Source organism: Solanum verrucosum, unplaced genomic scaffold, assembly GCF_900185275.1.
Source record: "Solanum verrucosum unplaced genomic scaffold, falcon-dt-bn FXZP01000306.1, whole genome shotgun sequence".
In the NCBI taxonomy this organism is placed as follows: domain Eukaryota; kingdom Viridiplantae; phylum Streptophyta; class Magnoliopsida; order Solanales; family Solanaceae; genus Solanum; species Solanum verrucosum.
The window spans coordinates 1695341-1720591 of record NW_026020398.1 but is presented as its reverse complement, the minus strand read 5'-3'; the positions used below and the strand labels follow the sequence as shown (position 1 = coordinate 1720591).

General features: G+C 30.9%; 4 protein-coding genes across 4 annotated transcripts; all 4 read left to right on the top strand.

Moving 5' to 3' along the window:
- The first annotated feature begins 7811 nt into the window (after window positions 1–7811).
- Window positions 7812–8770, top strand: LOC125839547 (EPIDERMAL PATTERNING FACTOR-like protein 4). Its single transcript, XM_049518535.1, has 2 exons — window positions 7812–7951; window positions 8559–8770. The coding sequence occupies exons 1-2, from the start codon at window positions 7840–7842 to the stop codon at window positions 8768–8770; spliced, it is 324 nt and encodes a 107-aa protein (XP_049374492.1). The 5' UTR covers window positions 7812–7839.
- A 2201-nt stretch (window positions 8771–10971) lies between these two features.
- On the top strand, window positions 10972–14219 carry LOC125839543 (acireductone dioxygenase 1). The gene is made up of 4 exons (XM_049518531.1): window positions 10972–11019; window positions 11144–11326; window positions 13289–13528; window positions 13900–14219. The coding sequence occupies exons 1-4, from the start codon at window positions 11008–11010 to the stop codon at window positions 14026–14028; spliced, it is 564 nt and encodes a 187-aa protein (XP_049374488.1). The 5' UTR covers window positions 10972–11007; the 3' UTR covers window positions 14029–14219.
- A 1216-nt stretch (window positions 14220–15435) lies between these two features.
- On the top strand, window positions 15436–17594 carry LOC125839438 (acireductone dioxygenase 2-like). Its single transcript, XM_049518412.1, has 7 exons — window positions 15436–15453; window positions 16151–16262; window positions 16376–16470; window positions 16685–16799; window positions 16985–17109; window positions 17330–17403; window positions 17504–17594. Exons 1-7 carry the CDS (start codon window positions 15436–15438, stop codon window positions 17592–17594), a joined length of 630 nt encoding a protein of 209 aa, XP_049374369.1.
- Window positions 17595–19499: 1905 nt separating this feature from the next.
- Window positions 19500–24222, top strand: LOC125839577 (acireductone dioxygenase 2). The gene is made up of 7 exons (XM_049518565.1): window positions 19500–19591; window positions 22537–22648; window positions 23120–23214; window positions 23316–23430; window positions 23511–23635; window positions 23779–23849; window positions 23954–24222. The coding sequence occupies exons 1-7, from the start codon at window positions 19574–19576 to the stop codon at window positions 24018–24020; spliced, it is 603 nt and encodes a 200-aa protein (XP_049374522.1). The 5' UTR covers window positions 19500–19573; the 3' UTR covers window positions 24021–24222.
- Window positions 24223–25251: the final 1029 nt, after the last annotated feature.

Here is a 25251-nt window from a genome sequence, read left to right as displayed (position 1 = left end):
ATGTATGGTATTATTTAGTACTATGTTTGGTAGGAATTTTGGCCTATGTATAACTAATTCATGGATTAGTTATACCTCCTACATGGTATTATAGGGTGTATTACTAATACATTCCATTTGGAGGTATTAGTAATACATTGGATATAATACCATGGGATAAGTTTATGTAAAGACAAAAATATCCCTCAAATCATTTTAATTATTTTATTTATTTTTTTGATTTTATGTTTTATATTTGTACTAGTAAATTTATTTAAATAAATTAGCTTACAAATTATTTAGAGAAAGTTGTTTGTTACTACATAAATCTAATACAAATTAATACAATATTTGAAATGTGAGTTGCTTAACATTCACTAATTAAAAGAACAATATTTGTGTGGTTTCTAATTATTTGTATTTGAACAATTTATAAAATTGCATACATATTAAAACTACAACTTGCAATTTTTATGTGTAAATGTAGATGATTTATTCAGTTTTACTATTGTTTACGTCTTTTCAATTTTAAAAGTTGATAGTTTATCTTTTTTTTTTAAATTGAAAATTGACATTTTGTAAGTAATCAATTTACTAAGATGACAATTATTTATCCTCAAATAATTTAATTTAAAAAAAAAAGGCAAACATAACAACAATTGTTCTTCTCATAGCTAGTTAGAAGGCCATAAAAAAATAATATTGTCCGGCAATTATTTACCTTAACCTAATTACATAATAATTCAAGGGTATAATTGGAAAGAGTTTTTTTATAAAGTTTTAACCCAATTCCAAAATGGGGTTGGAACCAATGAACCAAATACTTGGTAAATAAACTCTGCATTACTAATTTCTGCACTATTAATTCTTGCATTGTTAATCTCAGCATTAGTAATCCCTGCATTATTTATTTTTGTACCAAACGACCCCTTAGTGTAATACTATTTTCTTTTTATTTTCAAGAAAACGATAATTTTGAAACTTTAAAAATATTTAACTTAAATTTTTATTTTAATAATTAATGTAAGTCTTTTTATAGTCAAACAAATGATATAACGAATTTATCAAATTATAAATTTTAAAAATCTTATAACCATAACGGATAAACATCACCTGTCAAAGTGGTTGATGATATCCCTCTTGAATCAGAGTCGAGGGAAAATCTATCAAATTTCGTTAACCATTATAAATATTATTATATGTTTATAACCACAGAATTAAAGACCGTATCGATTCAAATGATGCCACATAAATCAAAACTGAGGAAATAGACAAAAGCAAAAGGCAAAGATATAGCTCCATGAATGATCAGTCACTGGCAATGCCAACAATTAATGTCCAATAACTATCACTTCAAATTATTTTCCTGTTTTTTTTTCTTGCTATAATTTACACAATAATGCATGCAACTCCATTTTTTTCAGAAGAGGGTTGTGGTTTGAATGTGAAATAGGAATGGGCAGTCTGAGAGGAAATCATTCAAAACACACAAAAGTCCCATCTATTTTTGTTTAGTCAGAAGGGGAAACACGAATCTTGAGACTAATTGTACCCCTTCTACTTTTTGTTACATTGGTAACATCACTAATAGTTCCATATTAACATATTATATTGATGAGTTACATGTTAAAGGGAAAATTAAGAGTAGTTTAGACACATACTTTTATAAATCAAGACTATTAAATAGTTTTTTAGGAGTGGGTAAAAGATAAAAACTTACACTACTAGCTACACAAATTTTTTTTTATCACGAATCAGTTTCTATCGAATCAGCTCACTGAGAATTTTATTTTACAATCCTCCCTAGTGAGCTCCACACCCTTTTTGTTCCTTTGATGACTTGAACTTATTACAACCTACAGGTTAAAAGTGAGGGGTGCTTCGCTCACCGAAAAAATATGGATGGTAACCGATTTAATCAATATATATATGTAAATAGCCATTAAACATTTTTTAGTGGAAAAATAATGATCTTTTAATGGCGTCAATCGTATTTGATATTTACACCAAATCATACTACGGTCAAACCTAATAAACTTTGATGTGGCCATTCCTTGCATCATCTCATACCAGTCAGTTTGCCTTTCTCTTATTCGATTAAAACTTGACCAGGAAAAAAAATGCATCCCTCTTGTCTTATTGCTTTTGTTTATCAACCTGAAAAACAAGTTGTAATATTTCAAATTTTGCTGCTCATAAAGTTACGTTGTTGTGGTCCAACTTACCATATTTGACTTTGGTATGTAAGATTGTAAGTAGATTTTGACCTTCAGATTTAAAAATGAATGGACACAAAACACGTTAGGTGAAAATTTATGACTATTATTCACTCTATGTTGAACTTAGATGGATTCTCAAAAAGTCCTTCTCCTCACACCTTGAAAAGACTCGTGGGGTTTCAGTCTATAATTATATTTTCTTCATTTTGATTTATTTGTTATGTTTTAGTTTTACCCGAAATTATGAAAAAGAATTTGAATTTTATAATCTTAAATTAAAGATATGTCAAATGTATCAAGTTGTCTTTTAATCTTATGATCTTAAGCATGTTACGTAGAAAATTGAAACTAAAAGGTCGCTAAAAAAACAGACATTGATCTTTATTGTAAATTTAACTAAACGTGTGGTTGCATTGTGCGGAGCAATGATATGGCAGGTTTGGAGAGCAAGGAACTGTAAATTATTTAAAGGCATCACTATAAATACAGATGCAGTTGTAACAAAGATTAAGAAGGAATTTGTAGATAGACTTGAGCTAGTTAAAAAGTCTAGAAATGCGGATAAGTATTGTTGGTTGTTGCGGAGATTTGTGTAATTAGAGTTCTATAGGAGGCTTAACTCTCTTAATACCTTTTAGAGGGTGATTAGGAGATTGAATGCTCTTTAGGTGTATTTGTTTTTTTGTTTGTTAATGGTAATTTACATTGGTTAAAAAGAAAAAAAAAAACTTAACGTCTGGCAACTCTTTGTCACAACTCACAATTGTTAGGGTTTTGTCCTGATTTTCTTACCATAATCTAAGATTTATTTTTCCTTAAAGAAAAGACAAAACATTAACATAAATGTTTTTACTTTTTCTCAAAGGAAAAATATAATATTCTTTCATATTTGGTTTATACTTTCCTTTTAGGAAAATGTTGGAGTAGCTAGTCCTTTTCTAGTAAAAAAAATTTTTAGGACTCTATAAATATATGTTTGTTTCTTCTAACACAATAACAATAACATGAGTAATTTCCCTAGATAGTCACCTATGTTTGGAAAATTACCTAGTAATATCACTTATGTTTGTTTTAGGACTACAATATCATCCAACTTTACATATTTTCCTCAAAATATAATTGACACAAAAAAAAAATCATCTCTCTCCTAATGGGATGCCATGTCACATTATTCCTTTTTTATTATTAACAATTTTTTAAATTTTATTTAGACAACCCATATATTATATCCAGTAAAAAAAATTACATAGCGCCAAAATTTTGAACCCTAGTTCAGAGGGATTCAGAGGCAAATCCATTTTTTAAAAAATATATTGCTAAAATTATCTGGATTAAGATAATTAATTATTTTTGTATTAACCTAATTGAGACTTTATAAGTATCCGGCTATAAATGCTACGTGTATAAAAACAAACTACCTAATACAAATTATATATATTTTATTTTTGTCTTCACCTATATGGAAATTCTTTTACTAATATCTGTTACAATTATCCATGTTTACGTCCAGATCAGATTAATTAAAACAAACTTTATGCCACAAAAACATAAAACACACATAGACACACTTTATTCTCAATCACATAACCGAATCATAATTTTATTTTATTTTTCAAAATATTAAAATTAAAAATTTAATAATTTATATATATTTAATGAATTTTAATTATAAAATTGAAATTTGAATCAAAATTATTAAGTTTGATCGAATTCGTAATCAAAGTCTTAGCTCCGTCCATGCTCCCACATAGAGCTACAATGATTTTCTCATCCCCTCTATAAAACTTTTCCTTTTAATTTTCAATGATACATATATATATATATATATATATATATATATATATTTATTTATTTTCTCTTTTAATTTTGGTAAAGAAATTTAAATCTCGAAAGTCAGATGAATTATTTTTTAACTGAAGTTTTTATATATGTCTACTGAAAATTCTAAATTATTAATTCACGACACTAATAGACAATTATTCATATTTGGATTTGCCTCCAAATCCCCCAGAACTAGGGTAGAAAATTTTGGCGCTATGTAATTTTTTTTTACTGAGTATCATATATGGGTTGTCTAAATAAATTTTAAAAAAATATTATTAATAAAAAAAGAATAATGTGACATGGCATCCAATTAGGAGAGATGATGTTTTTTTTGTGTCAGGTATATTTTGAGGAAAATATGTAAAGTTGGGTGATATTGTAGTCCTAAAACAAACATAAGTGATATTAGTAGGTAATTTCCCAAACATGAGTGACTATCTAGGGAAATTACTTCAATAACATCCACAATATAATCGTTTAAGAGTCTTGTTTATGAGGAGATTTATTCTCTCTAAAGTTTCAATGTTTTTCTTTATATTAGTTTTGATATAATAATATTTTGATTAATTTTAGTATAAGTTTTTTGTTATCTGATTTATCAACTATATAATTTGCAAATTGTAAGCTTCCGCATGACGCCCTAATCACCCTTCATAACCCAACAACAATTATGTTTAGATTATATCCAAGTTCCAACTCAGTGAATAAATTAATGAATTTGAACAATATTCTTTTCTATGTGTTCCACATTCGTATAATATTTCTATATAATCATGTTTGGTACGTGGAATATATGTATTGTTGTCAGACTATCACCAATATTTTATATTAACCATCTCACTATTCCTAACCCCATGGCCCATGTTCAAAGATGATAGTGAATTCCTTGTCCCAAAGTTCTAAATCTCGAGGTAATAGTATAGGCATATTGCATGTATATGTCTTTGTTTTTTTTATGGGGTTTGTGTTTTTGGAGGTACATACTTACATATATAAATATTCATATGGGACATTAATTAAATTGTTATAAAGAAAATTGGGGAACGTTAATTAGTTATATATAGGTTTCACACAAATATATAATTGGATAATTGAGTTATAATATATGAATTGTTAGGTGAGGACTAATAACGTATCGAGTGTATAAGGTAACATAAGATTATTGTTATAAAAAAAAAGGTAACTTTTATTAGTCTGGTATAAGATAATTGTAAGTTGTGTGGTGTTTGGGGTGATCTCGATGGCCCTTGAAAATCTAGAAGATCGATTGTTGACTACGCTTCATGTAATTTTTTTTTTATCTAGTGTTTTAATATCGTATCACAGAAATTTTTTGATAATATAATCACACGTTTTCGATGAATAGACCTTAACACCTTTCACTAAACCCTAGGTCACATGTCCCTACACACCCATTGGTTCCTCGTGGTCCAAGTGGGGAAGACCCTTTGCTTCCTTACGCAGATGTTGGACTCGTACAAAACAGGCACCCCATTTCACACACTACTTATCTTTAGCTACCACACGAGTGCTGTCCTTTCCTTTCCTATTTTTACTTTTCTTGGTATTTTTTTCATATCGAAATTCTTGACTAAATTTAGATCGCACATTATAGGGCTCTTTTAGGGTTGGCGCTTCCAACACATTTTTCTTCATATTCAGATCTCGAATCTGAAATTCCTGATTAAAGGTAATGCAGTCTCATCACTACACCACAACTCATGTTGGTGATTTCTCTATTTTACTTTCTTACTTTGTCATCCCTACACTTTCTTATATATGACACTTGTGGTCCATTAATTTTACTCTATCCATCATTCCTCGTATCATTTTTTCCAATTTTTTTGGTCTAAGAAAGGGAAACAAAGGTCTAAATTTACGGTTGCATGAACAAAATAAAGACAGTCCCTTCATGACCCCCCCCCCCCCCCCCACAATACAATCAATCAATCTGAGTTTTGGTCCCATTAAAACAGGGTTTTTTTCACAGAAAAATGGATCCAAACAAACGAGTCCTTGTCATCTTATTTTCCTTGTACATTAAAAGACCACCTATATATATACATATTTAATAAATACTTTCTACGTTCTCATTAATGTGGAATCGTTCACCTATTTAATACAAAATTTAAAAAAGAAATCATAGAGATTTTTAAACATTTTGTCTAAAATATTTCTTGACTACAAATTATATGTTTGATTTTTTAAAAAGATTAGTTTAAGAAAAGAAATAAAAACTTTTCATAAGAATTGTGTCAAATCAACATAATCAAATAATACAAAATAGAGGGAGTATATGTTGAATTCTTCATATGTTTATTTCTATAGATATATTGATTTTCTTCAATGAAAATTCTCGTTACATTTTTGAGGTGTTAGAAATCTGATTTTTTCTTTAAGTGCGGTGTCAAATTGGATATTAAGACAAAGAATTTTGAAATTAAAAAGAAAAGTTCAATATATTTTATTCTTCTTTTTTTTTTAGCTAAATGAAGAAAAATGAATTGGCTTTACTTTTTTTCTTTACTAAAAAGCACATGATTGATCATTGGTAGCCTAAAGCAAACGTACCTAGGCATTCTAGTAGATCAACATGGCCTATGAATAAATATGTCGTACATTATTGAATTTTGTAACCTCCGGTGACATCATTGAAACTTTGAGTAACTTTTCTATTTGTAGTTATGGTGTTTTTTGAAAAATATAAAATGAAACAAAATATATACTCCACAATAACTCCACTAAGTATTTGCTACCATTGAAATTTATTTATTCTAGGGAAAAGAGTCTGAAAAATATTTTAATTTTAGCTGAAATTGTTGTTACGATACCAAACTTTATGGAAGACCTTTTACCCCTGCACTATTTAATAGTTAATTTTAAAAGTATATATGTGCCCACGTGGACACATTACTATTTATAATAATGCAATATTTATGATGTCCACGTGGACACATATATATTTTTAAAATACACTATTAAATAAGTGCAGGGGGTAAAAGGTCCTTTTCAAAATTCGATATTGTTACAGCAATACTTTGATCAAAGTTCGAATATATTTCAAACATTTTTCCATTTATTCTACTTATAGCATCGATCATGTTTGTATATAATGTTTTTTTTACTTCCTAGGCCATTTTTAACTCCACGAACTTGTTTCAAAATAATTGTTAATTTAGAAATTTAAGATTAAAGTTAAAAAGAAGTACTCACTCCGTTCCAGTTTCTCTAACTTTATGTGGCCTTTTAAATGAATAATAATATAACTTATTTCGATATTAACTTTTTTTAAAGGTAAAATTTCGTTATACAAGTCATAAAAAATGAAACAAGGAGTAAAAAGAAAGGTAAAAAAATAAATGATATTCTTTTGTTTTTCATCCGATATTCAGTATTTGCATTAGAGTTAACTATTCTGAATTCACACCATGTAGAGCTTTATTCTAAAAGAAGCGCTATCTAGAAATCTCTGATTAAGAGAGGAACAACCTCATCTACCGCATCAGATAACGGTAAGAAAGGTAAAAAAAGTTGAGAAAGAAACATGAGTGAAGTTGTCTCTCTATCATGATATTTCACATTTTAATAAATGGAAATAGTCTTATTAGGGTGTTGTGTCTTTGACTTGGACTGACACCTTCACCCCCCTTTCATTGAATATCAATAGCAATAATAGAATCCATCCCCACACCCAACCTTCAACAACCCATAGAGCCATTCTCTTCAATTCAATTCTTCTTCTTCAATTCTTGTTTCTCTCTTTAATTGCACATTAATTACCCAACACACACACTATATACCTTCATTTGGGCGTGCGATGGGTGGCGTATTACACCATAATTTCTCTTTTGCAAAAATAGCCACTTTAACTTTCCTTTTGCTTACTCCACTTGTTTCTGCTTTTCGGATAAATCCCACTACAACACTCGGTAAGTTATTCAGCTAGCGTTTGACTATAGATTTTGAATCAAAGTCTTTAAATATTTATTTAGTTATGAAATTTTATCTCCGAATATTTCAAAAATAAAAAAAGTTTATGGAGAAACTTCACTTTAATTCACCATACTTCAAATCTTTTTCAAATAAGATAGCATGTTGACAATTTTTTGCTTTTGTATTTTAGCTTCAAAATTTATGGATAAACGGACCTTAATACCGTGTGAAGATATTTTTGTTGATGAATGCACGATTATGTATAATGTTTATGTTTAATCATTCTGGATAATGCTTTACGTCCTCTGTATTAATTGACTAGTTATAAATTGTGCATTTTTTTCTTATTTAAAAACTTCTTCTTAGAGTAGTACGGCACTTGGTTAATTTGTACCTTATTTAAAACTTTTCTTTTCGAATTAATTTAGATTTGTGTCTCCTTAATTATGTGTGTTTTTGTGAAACACCTTAATGTTTATGTTGAATTGTGTAATTTTCCTTAGAGGAGTACGCATGTGCTATTATGTAGCGTTAGAAATTTGTTAGTTCGATTAATTTGAATTTATGCGAAGATAATTATGTGTGTTTTTTTGTGAAATATAGGTGGTAGTGAGTCAGATGTAATTGAACGAGTTGTGACTCAAAGAAAACTGAGTGGACCGGGTTCATCACCACCTACCTGCAGATCCAAATGTGGATGGTGTTCCCCGTGTAAACCGGTTCGGGTTTCGGTTCAACCCGGTTTTAGTTTCACTTTAGAGTACTACCCCGAAGCGTGGAGGTGCAAGTGTGGAAATAATCTATTCATGCCTTAAAAAAAATCACTTAAATAGTTAGTACATTACTTTTTTTTTTTTTTTACTTTTGTATTTAATTGTTTAACTATGTACTAGTTAATTAATTATTATAATTATCTGAATTAGACTCTTTTTTTTTAAGTTATAATTTGTAAAGTTAATTTTTGCTCTGTGAAAAGTAAAAAGGAAAAGTGGAAAGAAGTATTTTGTTGTGTAGTTGTACCACTGATTCTTCTCTTTTTCATGCGAAACACAGAACATTGGAAACATAATTTTATTTTTTGAGATCGGAGAGGAGTGAGGGTTCGTTTGATCGAGAAATAAATTATTTCAAAATTAATTATTCTGTGATTAGTTATTTATATATTATTATTTGAATTTTATGGTTGGATATTGCTATTTCAGAATAACTAATTTCAAAATAAATTATTTCGTAATTTAATCTCAATAAAAATTGGGATAATTTTTTTTCTAAAATTAGTTTAAAGTTGAATTTATGAGTAGGCATAATACATAAATGTGTATATCGTGTAGCTTGAGTTTAACTGATATTTACGTTCTTCAATTTTGAATATATACAATAAATATTTAATTTTTTATAAAGGTGTTTCTTTCCTTGTTTTCATAATAATCATATGTTTTGGTTTTCAAATGTCAAACTATATGAATTTTGATCAATTGATCATATATTTTTTTCACTGTATCGATATGAAAATATTTGCAACTTGTAGTATTTTTTTGTATGATATTTTAATATTTAAGTTTAATTTTTAAAATGTTACATTAACATAATTTATTTTATTTTTAAAGATTAGTCAAATAAACACTAAAAAAATGAAATGTGACAACTATATTTGATACAAACAAATGTAGTGTGTATTTGATATAAGTGTTGGAGTGATAATAAATATTTGATATGTGTAATAAGAAGGTAAACTAAACACTAATTTTCCTTGTTAAAAATGATTAAAGTATGCTTAAAGTTATTTATAAAAAGATGTAAGTTCAAAACTATTTTTACATGACAAGGAAAACTATTTATACATTTTAAAAAGGACGAGAATAAACCTTCTTTTTTTTTTAGTAAATCACAGAAAATGATATATTTTTGAATTTATAAACAATTAACTTTACATTTAGTGCTCCCTCTTTTTTTAATCTAGGAGCACTTGATGCTTTTGGACTTTTGGTGAACCCATACATTTAAGTTTTCTTATACTTCTAAGTCTTCGTTTCTAGTAAAAACAACGTCAAATCAATTTAGACGAAGAGAGTACTATTTCGTGATATATGAATTCTAGTGAATATTGGTTAGAAATGGTATTTCTAATACATGCCTAAATATTTAAAATTTTGTCAAATAAAATAGATATTTAACTACAAGTATCCTTTTTTTTCCAACTCAATAAAAAATGCTTACCAAATTTCAAAATGATGCATGGAGTAAAACTAGTGAGTTGAAATCAATCAATGAGGGAGTATGGGCCTACTGGTGTCATTTGTGGGCCATTGGGCTGGGCTCAGTCAGAGAGGCCTCATTTAATGCGGAGTCAGAGTTACAGATGGGCCGTGTGTCTCTGCTGGAAAAAGCCTGCTGCAATACACTGTAAATGGAAATAAAAAGTAATGCTGTCAAATCTCATTTACCCACCTAAATGCTGAAACCTCACACGTGCAGCTCTTTTTTCATCCGATGTTCAGTATTGGTGTTTTGACTACATTCGAATCATGTAGGATTCATTTCAGGGTAGCGCTCTCAACATGATATTTTTCGTAATCAAGACTCGAATTCGAAACTTCAAGTTAAGAGTGAAACAGTCTAATCACTGCATCACATCTTATGTTGGTGAGCTTATATTCTATTTTGTAAGTTTATGCCAAGTTCATTTCTAGAGAATTCAGCAGCATCATTTAATTTTTTTTTTCCTATCAGATGTTCGGTATTCATATTGTAGCTTGATTAAATTTATATTCGCACCAAAAAAATCAACATTGAGGGTTAAGCGCTCCTAAAAGGTAAATCATTTGGTGAAATATTCAGATTCACAAAATGAATGTATGGTGTAAAATGTAAATCTCCATCCAATTGTAGATATTTGATTAAACCACGAGAAACAGACAAACAAACTTTCGCCACATAAATTTAAATGAAATTCTCTGTGTACACGTGGCATTCCGTCAAAATTAGTTTTACTTTATAATATAAAGTTTATATTAAGGTACATGTAACCAAGTAATTAGCATTATCAGCAGAAATGGCAATCGAGGTGAGTTTCCAATAACTATTCTCTAATTTTCTATATTATAGTTTCGAAATATGTGTTCAGTTAAACTAAAACACTTAATTTGTTCGATAAATTATTGATTAATTGATTTGTTTTATAAGTTTAGGCATGGTTTATGGATGAAAACTCAGAAGATCAGCGGCTACCGCACCAGAAGAACCCACCGGAGTTTGTTTCAGTGGAGAAATTAGCAGAACTCGGAGTTTTATACTGGAAATTGAACCCTAATGATTACGAGAACGATGAAGAATTGAAAAAAATTCGTGAAAGTAGAGGCTACAGCTACATGGTAATTCTGTTATACTGTTCATTTTCTTTCAATTTTTTGATGTTGCTTTAATTTGCTTAATAAATGTTTGGGCTTGGGACTTTCACGTTGGATGTCTCAAAGTTCGAAACCCCTTGCCAGCAAAAGCAAGGGGTGTGCCTTCTGGGTTGAGCTCGTCACACCGGGCTCGTGTGGGTTACCTCTCTTATGTGGTCTGCGAGTTATTGCATAGAAGCGGGGTTTTACCATGTGCGCAGCCTAAGGGAGCGGCTGCGGTTTCCCTTGTCAAAAAAAAAAAAAAAAAATAGAAAATTTGCATATTTTAGTGTTTTTTCTGGTTTTTCTGTTGTATAATAAGGGGCTAATCTGAATATTAGGGTTTACCTATTCGGATTAGCCCCCTTTAAAGATGTATGGGTTCCGTAGAACTCAAAAACTTCCGTTGAAGTTCTGTATATATTTGTTGAGAATTAACTTGAATATGCTCATACAATAAGATTCAGAACTCATAAATTTCAAAAAATTGAATTTGCTTGAGACATCTGGTTAAAGATGAAGTGATGTCATTTATGATACCACTTTTAACTTTACTTACTTGGAGGTAGATTATTTGATATGAAGGTTGCTTTTAATTTGCTTAATAGAATGGAAGAGCCACTTTGAGGTTCCTTTGAAATGAGGCATGTAAATGGAGCCACTACGAATCCTTCGAGCTCAAATTGGTCATGGGTTGGGAACGGGAATTGAGCTCTATGAGATTGTATGTCATGTGTACCTTTTTTGTTTATCTTGAATTGAGGGGAGCCTGTTAAATTATGATACGGAGTAGTAATTAACCTTAAGGTTTTTCCCAACTAAAGTCTGTGAATCAAATTGCTTTTGGAATTAATAATTTGATTCTTTTCAAGTTTGTGTTAACCTGTCTTCCGAATTCAAAGAAGCACAAAAATGAGTTCGTAGTTAGATTAGGCATGATGCAAAGCTATTGTAACAGGGTTTATGACTACCTCGCAGCAATTTGTCGATTTTCTACTTTAGATTTCTTGATTGGTAAGTTTTAGACATTATTTCTGAGATAAGACTGATGGTGAATATAGAATTGCCATTATCGTACCATGTTAAACATGTGCAAACTATACATCAGCTCCTTAGAAGTGTGTGTTGTTCAGCATGCATGGTCATCTCATATTCTTCGTAGCTCACAATTAACTCCACACAACACTACACAAAATCAAAACTTGAAACTTCAGTTTCTTGGTTCTATTAGTCTAACAACTTAAAATGTAGATCGCGCACTGATCTGTGTGGTATGTTATGTTCAAAGATTTAAAAGTTGATGGGTTTAAAAGGTGTGATTATGAAGTGAAGGGTTGTGAATCTCCTGAATAGTTGCGACTTTTACGAAGGGTTATAACCTTTACGAAATGTTGTATCTTTTCTAAAGGGTGGTGACCATTCAAAAGTTTGTGCATTTTCCAAAGGGTTGTGATCTTTCTGAAAGGTTGCCTCTTTTTCAAGGAATTGTGACCTTTTCGATAAGGCACAATTAACACATTTTCATACTACTCTTTGTTGGTTATAAATGGAGAGACTTTCTCTCATTTTTCTGCATCGAATTTTTCCCTTCCTCTGCATACATTTTTTACAAACAAGATCGATCGTGTGTGTGAGAGAGATCTCGTTGTTGTCTTTTTGAGTTTGTTGAAATTGTCGAAGTTTGAGGTACTGCTACTTCTTCAATGGTTAATCTGTTTTATCTTGAGAGTAATTAATCTACAACCTCGGATACTTGAGGGGATTAAATTTCTTAAGGACACACAATGGGTTCTGTGAACTCGGATTGTTATTTTCTTTTCATCTTTATTGTTTCTGGTTTGCTAATCTGATTACAAGAGATGATAACAAAAGTCTGTTTCTTTAACCAGCTATTCATAATGAGCTGCACCATCATTTTCTTAATCCTTACATGTTTTCTCTTTGAAGGACTTGCTGGATTTATGCCCTGAGAAAGTTGATAACTATGAGCAGAAGTTGAAAAATTTCTACACGGAGCACATACACGCAGATGAGGAGATACGTTACTGTCTGGAAGGGAGTGGATATTTTGATGTGAGAGACAAGGATGATCGCTGGATTCGCATATGGATGAAGGCCGGTGATATGATCGTCCTGCCTGCTGGGATTTACCACCGGTTTACCCTAGATACTGGTAACTATGTCAAGGTGTGTTGAACTTCGAGTTCCTCTTTGATGAAGCATAGAATTAAAAAAATTTCCACTTACCAGTGACTTAAACAAAGTTCATAGAATAGTAGCGGAAAATTACATCTCAAGAGAGCATTTCAAACTTAGTACATAATTGATAATCTAAAATTGGTAAATGCAATGACTCTGTTCGCGTACTTGTACATATGTCAACAATCCTAGTTCAAGCTCTAAACCAAATCAACCGAAGAAGTGAATTTCTCCCAGTTAAACTAATTGGTAATGCAACTATATCAATTCAACTTACAAGTTTAACAGTAAATATGATATGTGATCGTTGTTTACGTGATGTTGACTATGCATTACATTTTTATGATTTTGTTGTGCAGTTGATGAGGTTGTTTGTGGGAGAGCCGGTGTGGACGCCTTACAATCGACCACAAGAAGATCATCCAGCAAGGAAGGAGTACATCAAGAGTGTTACTGAAAGAGTAGGAGTGCCTCTTGCAGCACACTAAGACATATTTGAGCTCTGCAAACCTGAGAGTGAGGCAAATTATTAAAACTTGGGAATAAGTTTTGCTGCATATTAATTGTTGTATGTTTGTATAGAATATCTTCTATATATCTGGAGACAATGTAATAATCAATATTAATCTAATCTGATGAATATATATCTGGACTTGGCCTATGGTCTCTAGTTAGTGAATTTATGCTGTGTTTAGATATTATGTCAATGACCTGTGGTTTGATATTGCACTAGGACAAAAATGTATCCTTACAAAGTTGTATACGGAAAACAAATACTATGTTTTAAAAAAAATAAAAATATTTGAGTTATGGCTATGAAAAATGAAGTTCCTATATTTGCAAATGAAGATTTGAACATCAAAGTCTTTTAAGATTAGTTGCAACTTTATCTTTCAACGGCCGGTCACATGCATTTGTTTTATTCCGAGCTTTGGTGGACAGAGTTACCTGATAGCTGTTGGCATGTGTCTCATGGATCTAGTCAAGTATGCAAAAGTTGATCCGGACATCACGTTCCGACATAAAAATTGAATGACAAATATTTTATAACAAGTTGATACATACTTTGCAATAATAAAGTTCAAATTGCATGTGAACAACGTACTAATTATGTCAATAATATATATGCAAAAAATAATTATTACAAAATGACTAACCTTAAAAGACCTTTGGTGAATTGTTTAAAACAGTACTTTATTCCCCACCTCCACTTAAATAGTGTTTAAATACTTAATACAAATACTTAAAGTTGCATTCCAATGGGCTATCACAACCAGGTTAGCAGTTTTGTCGACCAATAGTGATGTCTTTAATAAAAAGAAAAACCACCTATTTAAAGACTTAACTTACGATACATAGCTATAGTCTTAAAATATTACGAAACATAGCTATATTTTGAGTTCAACTGATGATACAATATATATTGATAAATACAACTCGTTCATTAACACATGTAATGTATGTATGATACAATAATTATAACTACGTTTTATAAATATGCACACTATAATTTTGTTTCATAATCATACTTCAAAATCATAACCATTTATAAATTTGTATGTATTATACCTTAGATTATGAAACTGAACGCGTTAGCAATATAATTTATTTTTAAAAAAAAAGACACTAGTTGTAATAAAAAACTGAATTTCACACCCAATTACTAACCTCGTAAAAGGAAAAAGTCGTCTCTTGACTTAGACAAATAGTGACATTAATTTTTGTTATTTTTTAAATAATAAAGTATGTGACCGGCCTTTGGAATTAAAAAAATACACCATGGACATTCCACTTGTGGAAAAAAAAAAGACCATGGACATTGACTCAAAATGGTTTAACTATATATATTCTTATAGTACCATCCATTATTATCAGATTTGAACAAATAAGGAAATATGGTTTCCATTGCAAAGGTATGTAATTCACATATTTTTAAAAAAAAATCCTTATGTATATTACATCTAGGTAGGGATATACAATTTTTCTTGAATTATTATGGGTGTTGTATAGTTTCTTGACGCTAGATATAATGTTATTTCTCAATAATTTCTATTTTAACTATACTAGAGTGTATGTAGATAAACAAAGTCAACATCCAATGTTCTTTCATGCAGTTGAATTTTAGTAAGATGTGATATATATTCATTTTAGTCACAATATATAGTACAATAATACGGGGCAACATCAAAAATGAGAATTTCGATGTGAAACTTCTTCACATTCCCCTCACATCTAGGATGTGAGTAATTTTAATAAGAAAGCCTAACATCAGAGATGTGAGTCTTCTTTACATTCCCTCACGTTCAAGACTGGACATCTGAAGCATGAACAATTTAATATGAAGATTCAACATCTATAATGAGAATTGAGAAGATTCTTACTCTAATACCATATTATGAATACTGAATCTATCTTAATTGTTTAGGCTATATAAAGAGACAACTCATCTCATTAACTATCGATGTGAAACTACTTTACATTTTTATTTTTAAAATGAATTAGCTAATGACAATTTAATTTCTCTCTACACAGATTTTTATTTCCCTTGTCTTCTTTTTTGGAATGGGTGTAATTGGTCATGTTTATGAAGAAGAAGAATATCATACTAAGGATCCTAGAGAAGAAGTCATAGAAGCATGGTACATGGATGATAGTGATGATGATCAAAGGTTTCCTCATTATCGCGAACCAAAGAAATTTGTGTCTCTTGACAAGCTCGCTGGTAAATATACATTATTTCCCTTGTTTCAATTTATATGATATTTATTTTTTTAGTCTTATAGTAAAAAACGAATGCTAGCTTTTTGAAATTTACTATGTACATGACATTTTCAGAACTTGGAGTGCTTAGCTGGAGACTTGATGCTAACAAATATGAGAATGATGAGGAATTGAATAAAATTCGAGAAACACGTAGTTATCTTTACATGGTATATTGATTTTTTTTTACATATAATATATTTATATATATGGAATAAACTTTGTCTATTCTCCAATGAGATCTCTTTTTGTTCAATCAACTCGAATATTGTTGATTGATGAAAAAGATCACTTTTTTTCTAGAGTGGAACTCTGGAAAAAGCTTTTTGTTTTCAAATTTCATAATGAAATATGATCACACGTTCACATATATTATTTTTTCAGGACAGTATTGAGGTTTGCCCCGAAAAATTATCGAATTATGAGGGTATGATAAAAAAATTCTTTGAAGAACATTTGCACATTGACGAGGAAGTCCGTTACTGTCTTGAAGGAAGTGGTACTGTTAGATTTCATTGAATATTGGATATTATTTGCAAATTAATTAATGTGCCATATGTAATATAATAATACATATACTCTTGCTGAGGAAATTAAAATATATATTTTATAAGATAGAATTTATACTACTAGACAGAGTGTTTTACGGTCTTTTAAATTAAAATATGTACTCTTTTGTTGTAGGTTATTTTGATGTTCGAGATTATAACGATGTTTGGATTCGTATTTGGGTGAAGAAAGGTGGATTGATTGTTGTGCCTGCTGGAATTTATCATCGCTTTACACTAGATTCAAGCAATTACATTAAGGTGGGTTCAATTAATTGTCTATGGTATATTTTCAAATTCTATAAACGTAACAATTTTAGTAAAAAAAATATGACAGTTCAATGCATTAAGCTTTTGCTATGCGTGAGATTCAGGAATGGACCACGAGGGTTTACTTATTATATTCTAGTATTACAATTCTAGTACTTTCTTGAATGTTCTTATATGAATTTCTGATTCCGCTACTGATTAATTTTTGTAGGCAATACGGTTGTTTGTTGGTGACCCTGTTTGGACTGCGTACTATCGTCCATATGCAGATAATCTCCCTGCAAGGTCTATTTTTAATACACACAACCCTTTTATTTTTTATTTTGCAATAATTGAAAATGGTGTTGTGCATTAATTAACACTAAGAATTAATTTTTATTTGCAGGAAACAATATGTTGAAATTTTTGGATTAAGGGAAAACACTGCTCATCATGCAATTAATGATAGTGTTATTCGTAGAGTTGACGAATTTTAAACATTCTTAGGCCGTATTTAACTTACCTCAGTTTTTGCTTAATATTTAAATTATAACATGTGAATAATGGTAAATATTAAAGTTGTTTACCTGTTGAGTGAAATATTCAATGATATTTGCATTCATAGTAGGTTGTATGAGTATAGCATTAATACTTAGAGACGATCTTATTAAACTTTTTTTTTATTTTTCTCTACTTTAATTTGGCTGATCGAATCAAATATATATACTCTACTATTATTCATCAAAAGTATATATTTTATGTATACCCTACATCAATATATAAGAAAATATCTTTTTTAATTATTATTTTAATGAACGATTATTTATTTTTATTTCCTTTTAAAAAAAGGTACTAGAAAGAATACATCCACTTGATTTGTTTTTTTTTTTTTTCTTGTTTAGTGATACTTTGATTTATGAATGGGCGATATAATATGATAATATAATGGGCCAATGTTAGCTAGCTCTTGGGCTTATGGCCTCTAAAAGTTCATGGATTGAAGCGTTATTTTGGAAGAAAAAAATGTGTTGGAACAAATTTTTATGCTCGCTAAACGAAATTTACTAAAAAATTGCATGTGTTGTTTGATTGATCGACATGTTCTTGATTGTTATCGTATGCAACGTAATGAATGAGTTTATCATGTTGAATATTTGAAATCAAAAGCCAAATTGAATTAAGTTACAATCATGAAGAATTACAACTCATTGTTATAATAATTATTATTAGAACAACATAATCTCATATGTGATAAAAATGGAGATTTTGATAGATTGCAAAGAGAAACATTCAGTTGAAATTGGATTATACAATTGCAATTCAATTTTTCAAAATCAATAAATTTTTATGGAACTTGGACCAAAAAGGAAAAAACTAATTGAATATGAAAGATTTTTCAAACTTAAATTATTCAAGATCTTGAATACATTTCATAAGTTGTTAATGACATAATAATACATCAACAACCCTCAAACCTACTACACATTTGAACTATGACTTATTTCAATTGACCATCTGAACACACATGTTCCTATTAGACTCTATCAATTCAAATTTTTCTTTTTCTTTTGTGTATTCTTAAATTTTCATTACGTATAGAAGCAGAGGCGGATCTATTAAGGGGTTTGGGGGTGCCACGCCACCCCCGAACTTCGACGGAAACTCTATATATACATAGGTATATATATATAATATTTATATTTATATAATGCGTGCCATCCACAGAATAAAATTGGCTTGTGGTGCCACGGTAGGAGGGCAACTTTAGAAGGCTGATGTTGCGGGTTCGAATCCCATTTGTACCTATTTTTTTGAGAAAGACATTTTTTTAAGTAAAAGGAAATTGCTGCACACGTTCTTTTAAGAAAAATTAGAGAACTAAAATTAATTTATATCGAAAAGACGAATAATTTAATCAAATATAAAATTAATTTAATCGATAAGTCTATTTGGCACCCACGGAATCTAAATCCTGGATCCGCCACTGTATAGAAGTCAATCACTTAAAAATATTAGCCTCATTAAGCTTTTTTTTTATAAAAATATTCAATGAAGATCTTAGTACTAATAATATAAAAATTAGATAAAATACTTGTGAGATTTCCAGTATTCCTTTCCTACCTTCCATTTCACACACCAAATGACGAAAACACCCTTACTTTCATCTAACATCAAATTGGTGAATTCATTTAATCTGGACACATCACAATATTACCTAACATTTCACGCACCAAATGACGAAAACACCCCTACTTTCATCTAACCTCAAATTGGTGAATTCAGTTAATCTGGACACATCACAATATTTCGATGAGTAAACAGAAAGGTTAATTTAGTCTTTTCACAAACTATACGTAAGAAAAACGTGAGACCCAGATTTAAGGAGGGTTCTATTATTTTCTCTGTCCTAAATAACTCACATTATAACCTTTTTTTTAGCTCTCTGAAATTGAGAAAAAAATAAGCAAAAACAAAAATGGGTTCCATTGCAAAGGTATGTAATTTTACTAATTTACAATCTTTATATTCTGAATTTGCGTAATTTTCATTAATTTTTTCTTTGTGGGTATTGATTTTTCTTGAATTTTATGGTATTTGTTTTTCCTGGGAAGTAGTTTGATCTGCTTTTGAATTGAATTTTCGTTTTCTATGATAGTTTTAAGTTTTTGGGTGTTGTGTAGTTTTTTATGATGTTTATTAAAGTTCCGATCTTTACTGGGAAATTAGATTTGTTATAAAAGTATATGATTGATTGGTAGCTTGATTTTTGGATTGTGTAAAGGGTTTTGATTGTGTACTGTTTGAATTTTTTGCTTATTTGATACGCATTTATAAATATATTCGTTTTTTGTTTGTGCATACACATAATAAAGGTGGGATTTTGCAAGTGGAGTTGTCTTTCTTTGCTTAATTTTGATTTTTTGGATTCTGTAAAGGGTTTGATCAGTTCTGTTTTCTATTTGGATTTTGTATCATGTTTGATATACCCAACTTACCCTTAGCTAATGATTTTTTAAGTTTCCTTTTTCTATTTTACGATAACATACCTAGTGTAGTCCGACAAAGTGAGTTCTAGAGAGGATAGAGTGTACGCAGACGCAGACGTTACCCCTACCTTAGAGGTTGGTTCTGATAGACCCTTGGCTCAAGGAAAAGCTTTTGTTTTTCCATTTTATGAAATATTTTATGGTATTCAAGTTGTCTGGCTTGCAATTGTTTATTCTGTGGACAAAAAAGTTATAGTTTGCTAGGCATATATTGTGCTTATGGATAGACATAGACGATGTTGCTATTGGGGAAGGAGGTGTTTTCAATGGAGCAAATCTGGAGTTGACGCGACTCAAGGAGTTTAGTTTTTTTGTAATAAATGTGAAATGACCATAGACAAACCAAACGATTACACCTAAACAGCACCTGAAAACTACACCCACTTTCTAGGAAGAGTGATATGATTAAGTAATTACACAAACGTTGAATCAAAAATCCAAACTAATTACTCAAACTTTGAATCAAAAACCGACATTTAACAGCTTTCCTCGACCTCTGTACTCAAGGAGTTTTGTTTAATTGCTAAAAATAAACAGTGTGACTATAGGAAAGTTGAGAACTACTCTTATTATATATTTTATTGTAAAGATAAACAATGTTGACTATAGGAAAGTTGAAAGCTATTCTATTATCTATTTTATTGTTAAAAAAAAAACAATCTTGACTATAGGAAAGTTGAAAAGCATTCTATTTTCTATTTTATTGTACTAGATGGAAGTCATTATGGATCAACAAAGGAGTTCTGGTAAAAGGAGATAGATAAACAAAGCAAAATTAGATGTACTTCCATGAAGAAGTAAATGGAAGTATATCAATTTATGAACGAGCAGGATCTTATAATAAGATGTGGGTGATTAGAAAATTAATCCCAAACTGATTTGTTATTTTTTGCAAATATAGTGGTTTTTTGCAATATCTGTAATGTCCATGAAATCACACTAGTGCATCATGGGGATATTGACTATAAAATTTAAAAATATTATCTATTTTTGGATTGACTTCTATTGCGTTTGTTGCAAACCCCTTTACTGAATATAGACAACTTTTGCTGTGAAAACTGCCTTGCTGAAAGGTGAACCATCCAAGTAAACTGTCGCAACAGACACTAAAAAAATGATACAAGTTCTGGACAAAAGGGGTTCGGAAATTTATGGTTGTACGAGGGTTGGCAGACTAATATTGGCTTCTTGTGGTTCTATTGATGTTTGTATTGCCCTATTACTTGATCATTTGGTTGTTGCCTTGGGTGAAGCTATGGTTTCTTAAAATGATGATCTTCCCTGTCCATACAATAGAGTAGAATGTGAATTTATTGAACTCAAACTGGGGAGGAAGTACTAAATAATCCCCCAGGGCTTAGTTCATGTGGCAAAGGTTGATGAGGGAGTTGTGGCTTATGTCACAAGTTTGAGCCTTAAGCCATGCGAACTAAGCCTGGTATTTAAGTGGAGAAGGTAGAGGGACAGGCCCATTATCCCCGAGTTTCAAGGGCTGCGGTTGGTCCTAAGGATTGGCCCCATAACGCCACTACCTTCCCCTCTCTTTGAGGCATGAATCTGAGGTCTCGTACCGACTAGAGACTCAAACTACAATCAGATGGCCTTGCAGAGTGGAAACATTATGATGATTAATAACTTCAAATGAACTTTCTAGTAGTTAATTTTGCTTCGGCTTTTGTTTGATGCTATTTTTTCTCCGCTAGATGTTTTAGATTTTTCGGATTTGTCACAAAAAGCATACAAGAAGTATAATTTTTAGGCGTCTCTCAAGATGAGAAACCTTGAAGAACCAGAAAGCCTATCTCATATGAAATCTGTCTGAACTTGAATAGAACACTGACGCACAATCTGAAGGACATGATAATTACTTTGCTCAGTAGAAGTAACTGGTTGTGATTTTGCATTTATTCTAATAGAGTTAGCTCCTCTCAAGTTTCGCCAATGAAGAACTTGTAATACTTTTTTACAATAGACACCAACAACGAAAAACAAAATGCATCAAAGCATTCTTAGGCAATCTTATTTTAAATGGAGAACAAAGATTAGTTGAGTTTACGCTCGCCAAATTTTTCCTTGCCTCCTTTTTCTGGTTCAGGGTTAGGGTCGCGAAGCTTAACTGTATACTTTTACTATTACGATGTTACTATCAATACATGTGGTTATACCTTTTGGGCTTTTCATTTAACATGTTAATCATATATGATTGGTTACTTTGTTGGAGTTACTTGCCCATCTACATTTGCAAAGAGAAGAATGATTATAATGCTGTTTTTGAATGAATCCTTACACATAAAAACAAAGTATATAAATATAGATTACCATAAAATTGGTGGGTTGGAGAAGGAAATGGAGAATTATTCACATGCTGTTTTTGTTTTTTCAATTCCTGCAGGATCCAAGAGAGGATGTCATACAGGCATGGTACATGGATGACAGCGATGAGGACCAGAGGCTTCCTCATCACCGTGAGCCAAAGGAATTTGTGTCTCTTGACAAGCTGGCTGGTAAAGATCAGGATAAGCATTATATACATAAAAATTATCTATGAGGAATAGAAAATCCCCCTTCACCTCCCACACAAAAAGAAATTGCTAGTTTCAAGGCAGTTTATCTTCCCTTTAATACTTCCCGATAAGTTTTGGGATTCTCTGAATAAGGATCTCCACATTTGTAAATTCTGGTTCAGTAGGTAAATAACTTTTCAGTTAATACTGATAATCTAATTTGTTGTTAACCCTCTTGGTATTTTGGGGTTAGAAATTGAATAGGTGAAAATCTTTTTTATGTTGCCTTTGGTGGATGAGAATCCCACATTGATAGGATGTATTATCATATGTCCAAATTCTAATCGTGTCCTTAATCATATGATGAACAAGGATTAAAATAATGAACCAACCTTAAGTGTAGTTACAAGTTGATTGCTAGATTTGTCCTGCCTTCGTATTTCCTTCTTAATTACTATGTGAAAATTTCAGAACTTGGAGTGCTTAGCTGGAGACTTGATGCTGACAATTATGAGACTGATGAGGAGTTGAAGAAAATTCGGGAAGATCGTGGATATTCATACATTGTATGTTAAAGTTACAAAACTGAGACCTTTCATCAATATATGGATACAAGTTTGTCCCTTTTTTATTATTTATGAGTACTGAAGTTTTATGGGTTCTTCAGGATTTCTGTGAAGTTTGCCCTGAGAAACTACCGAATTACGAGGAGAAAATCAAGAACTTTTTTGAAGAACACCTGCACACTGATGAGGAGATCCGCTACGCTGTTGCAGGAAGTGGTACGATTGCAGTTTATTGATTGGATTTTGCTATTCCACCTTCCTACTACTGTTGCTAAGTAAATACTTCTGGGGTGTAGGTTATTTTGATGTCCGCGATGTGAATGAGAGCTGGATTCGTGTCTGGGTAAAGAAAGGTGGAATGATTGTTCTTCCTGCTGGAATCTATCACCGATTCACGCTTGATTCAAGCAACTACATTAAGGTACTTCCCAAAAGCATACATGAAAATATGTAGTTACTGCTGTAACATTTTCATCGTTGCCTCCTTTGGAGACACGTTTTTGGCACTTGTGCTCGATTGCACTTCTTGCACGGTATATTTGATTAGAGTAATGGTTTGTGTAGGCAATGCGTCTCTTTGTTGGTGACCCAATTTGGACTCCATACAATCGTCCACATGATCATCTCCCTGCAAGGTTTATCTCTAGACCCTCGCTATACTATCTAGTCACTTGTTTTAGTTGGATAACCAGATACGATCTTTGAGCGTGGAAACTAATGAACTTCTTTTTACATGCAGGCAAGAATATGTTGAGACGTTTGTTCACACAGATGGCGCTGGCCGTGCTGTTAATGCTGCTGCTTAAATCAGCTATAGGCGAAGAACTTGAAATCTTACTAGATTGTAATAAATATTACCATATGGTGGCTTTGCTGTTCTTGATGTATGCCTTACTCTGCATGTTGAATGTTGTATCCTGGCACTGAATAAATCCCCCCTATGGGAGATTGAATGTTTATATGCAAGTGGAATTTATTATGTGATTTTAGGTACTTTGTTCTTGTCAAGTGGTCCAATCTATCCTAATTATGTTTGTAATTTAGTTGCAATTTCTTTTTTGTTGGTTGTATGTGTTTGGTATGGAGGAAAATAATTTTTTCATGTTCGATTGGCCAATTTTTTTAATTTTTTTTTATTTTAAGGAAAACTAGTTTCTTAACGTAGTAGGGAAAATAAGTTTCACAACAACATTCCTTCCATTTTGCTTGTGACATTACAATCCTCTAACACATTTTATCTTCACTCTACCTCATGTAGTCCATTCCCACTACCCCTATGTAATTATATACAAATATTTGTAGGATATATATTTTGCCTACGCAATTTTCTAAAATTTTACTTAAATACGCAATTTATTTTATCATATTTTCTAAAATTTCCTACTATTTGAAAAGGGTAAAAAACTTAAGTATATAAGTACCTAAATAACTCATATATAACAATAGTTTGACTTTTCACCTACATAAGAATAGTATTTTTACAAAACAAAATAAAATAAAAATCGTAAATTAAAAAAAGAACAATCCACGTTCCAATATTAAATAAAACTTCATTCCTTAATTTCCTTATTTACCTTCCACAAATCTCTCAACAATTAATTAATACTTCTCTCTCGTAACCTTAAACTAGTATTGTAACCAAAATGACACCTCAAAATTCGCTGGGGATGAAATCTCAGAGAATTTGAATGAACCCAGTTGTGAAAATGTCATTGATGAACAGTGGCAGACCCAGAATTTTCGTTCAGGGGTTTTGAAAAATAAAAGTATAAACGTGTAAATAAGCCAACAAAACAAAATTTTAAGGAAGTAGTAGTATATAGTTTTAGTGGCGGATCCTTAAATTTTTTTGGGTTTAAAACCACACTTTTAGCATGTTTTATAAAATAAAAAACGTGAAAAAAGGAACTGAAACTTTTTTTTTAAAAAAAAAAACTGAAACTAAGAAAGAAAAAAACAAAATGCTAACAAAGGGATGTGAACCCTCGACATGGAGCTTAATTTTAAGGGGACCTGCCACTGGGCTATAAGTTTCTC

Bases quoted from the DNA above. Each gene is read 5' to 3' on its own strand.
- LOC125839438 (XM_049518412.1), top strand. The intron at 16,263-16,375 runs GTAAATATACAT...TGACATTTTCAG, and splicing joins GTCTCTTGACAAGCTCGCTG to AACTTGGAGTGCTTAGCTGG. The intron at 16,800-16,984 runs GTACTGTTAGAT...CTTTTGTTGTAG, and splicing joins TTACTGTCTTGAAGGAAGTG to GTTATTTTGATGTTCGAGAT.
- LOC125839577 (XM_049518565.1), top strand. The intron at 22,649-23,119 runs GTAAAGATCAGG...TGAAAATTTCAG, and splicing joins GTCTCTTGACAAGCTGGCTG to AACTTGGAGTGCTTAGCTGG. The intron at 23,850-23,953 runs GTTTATCTCTAG...TTTTACATGCAG, and splicing joins CATGATCATCTCCCTGCAAG to GCAAGAATATGTTGAGACGT.
- LOC125839547 (XM_049518535.1), top strand. From the start codon at position 7,840: ATGGGTGGCGTATTACACCATAATTTCTCTTTTGCAAAAATAGCCACT. The intron at 7,952-8,558 runs GTAAGTTATTCA...TGTGAAATATAG, and splicing joins AAATCCCACTACAACACTCG to GTGGTAGTGAGTCAGATGTA.
- LOC125839543 (XM_049518531.1), top strand. The intron at 11,327-13,288 runs GTAATTCTGTTA...TTCTCTTTGAAG, and splicing joins GTAGAGGCTACAGCTACATG to GACTTGCTGGATTTATGCCC. The intron at 13,529-13,899 runs GTGTGTTGAACT...TTTGTTGTGCAG, and splicing joins ATACTGGTAACTATGTCAAG to TTGATGAGGTTGTTTGTGGG.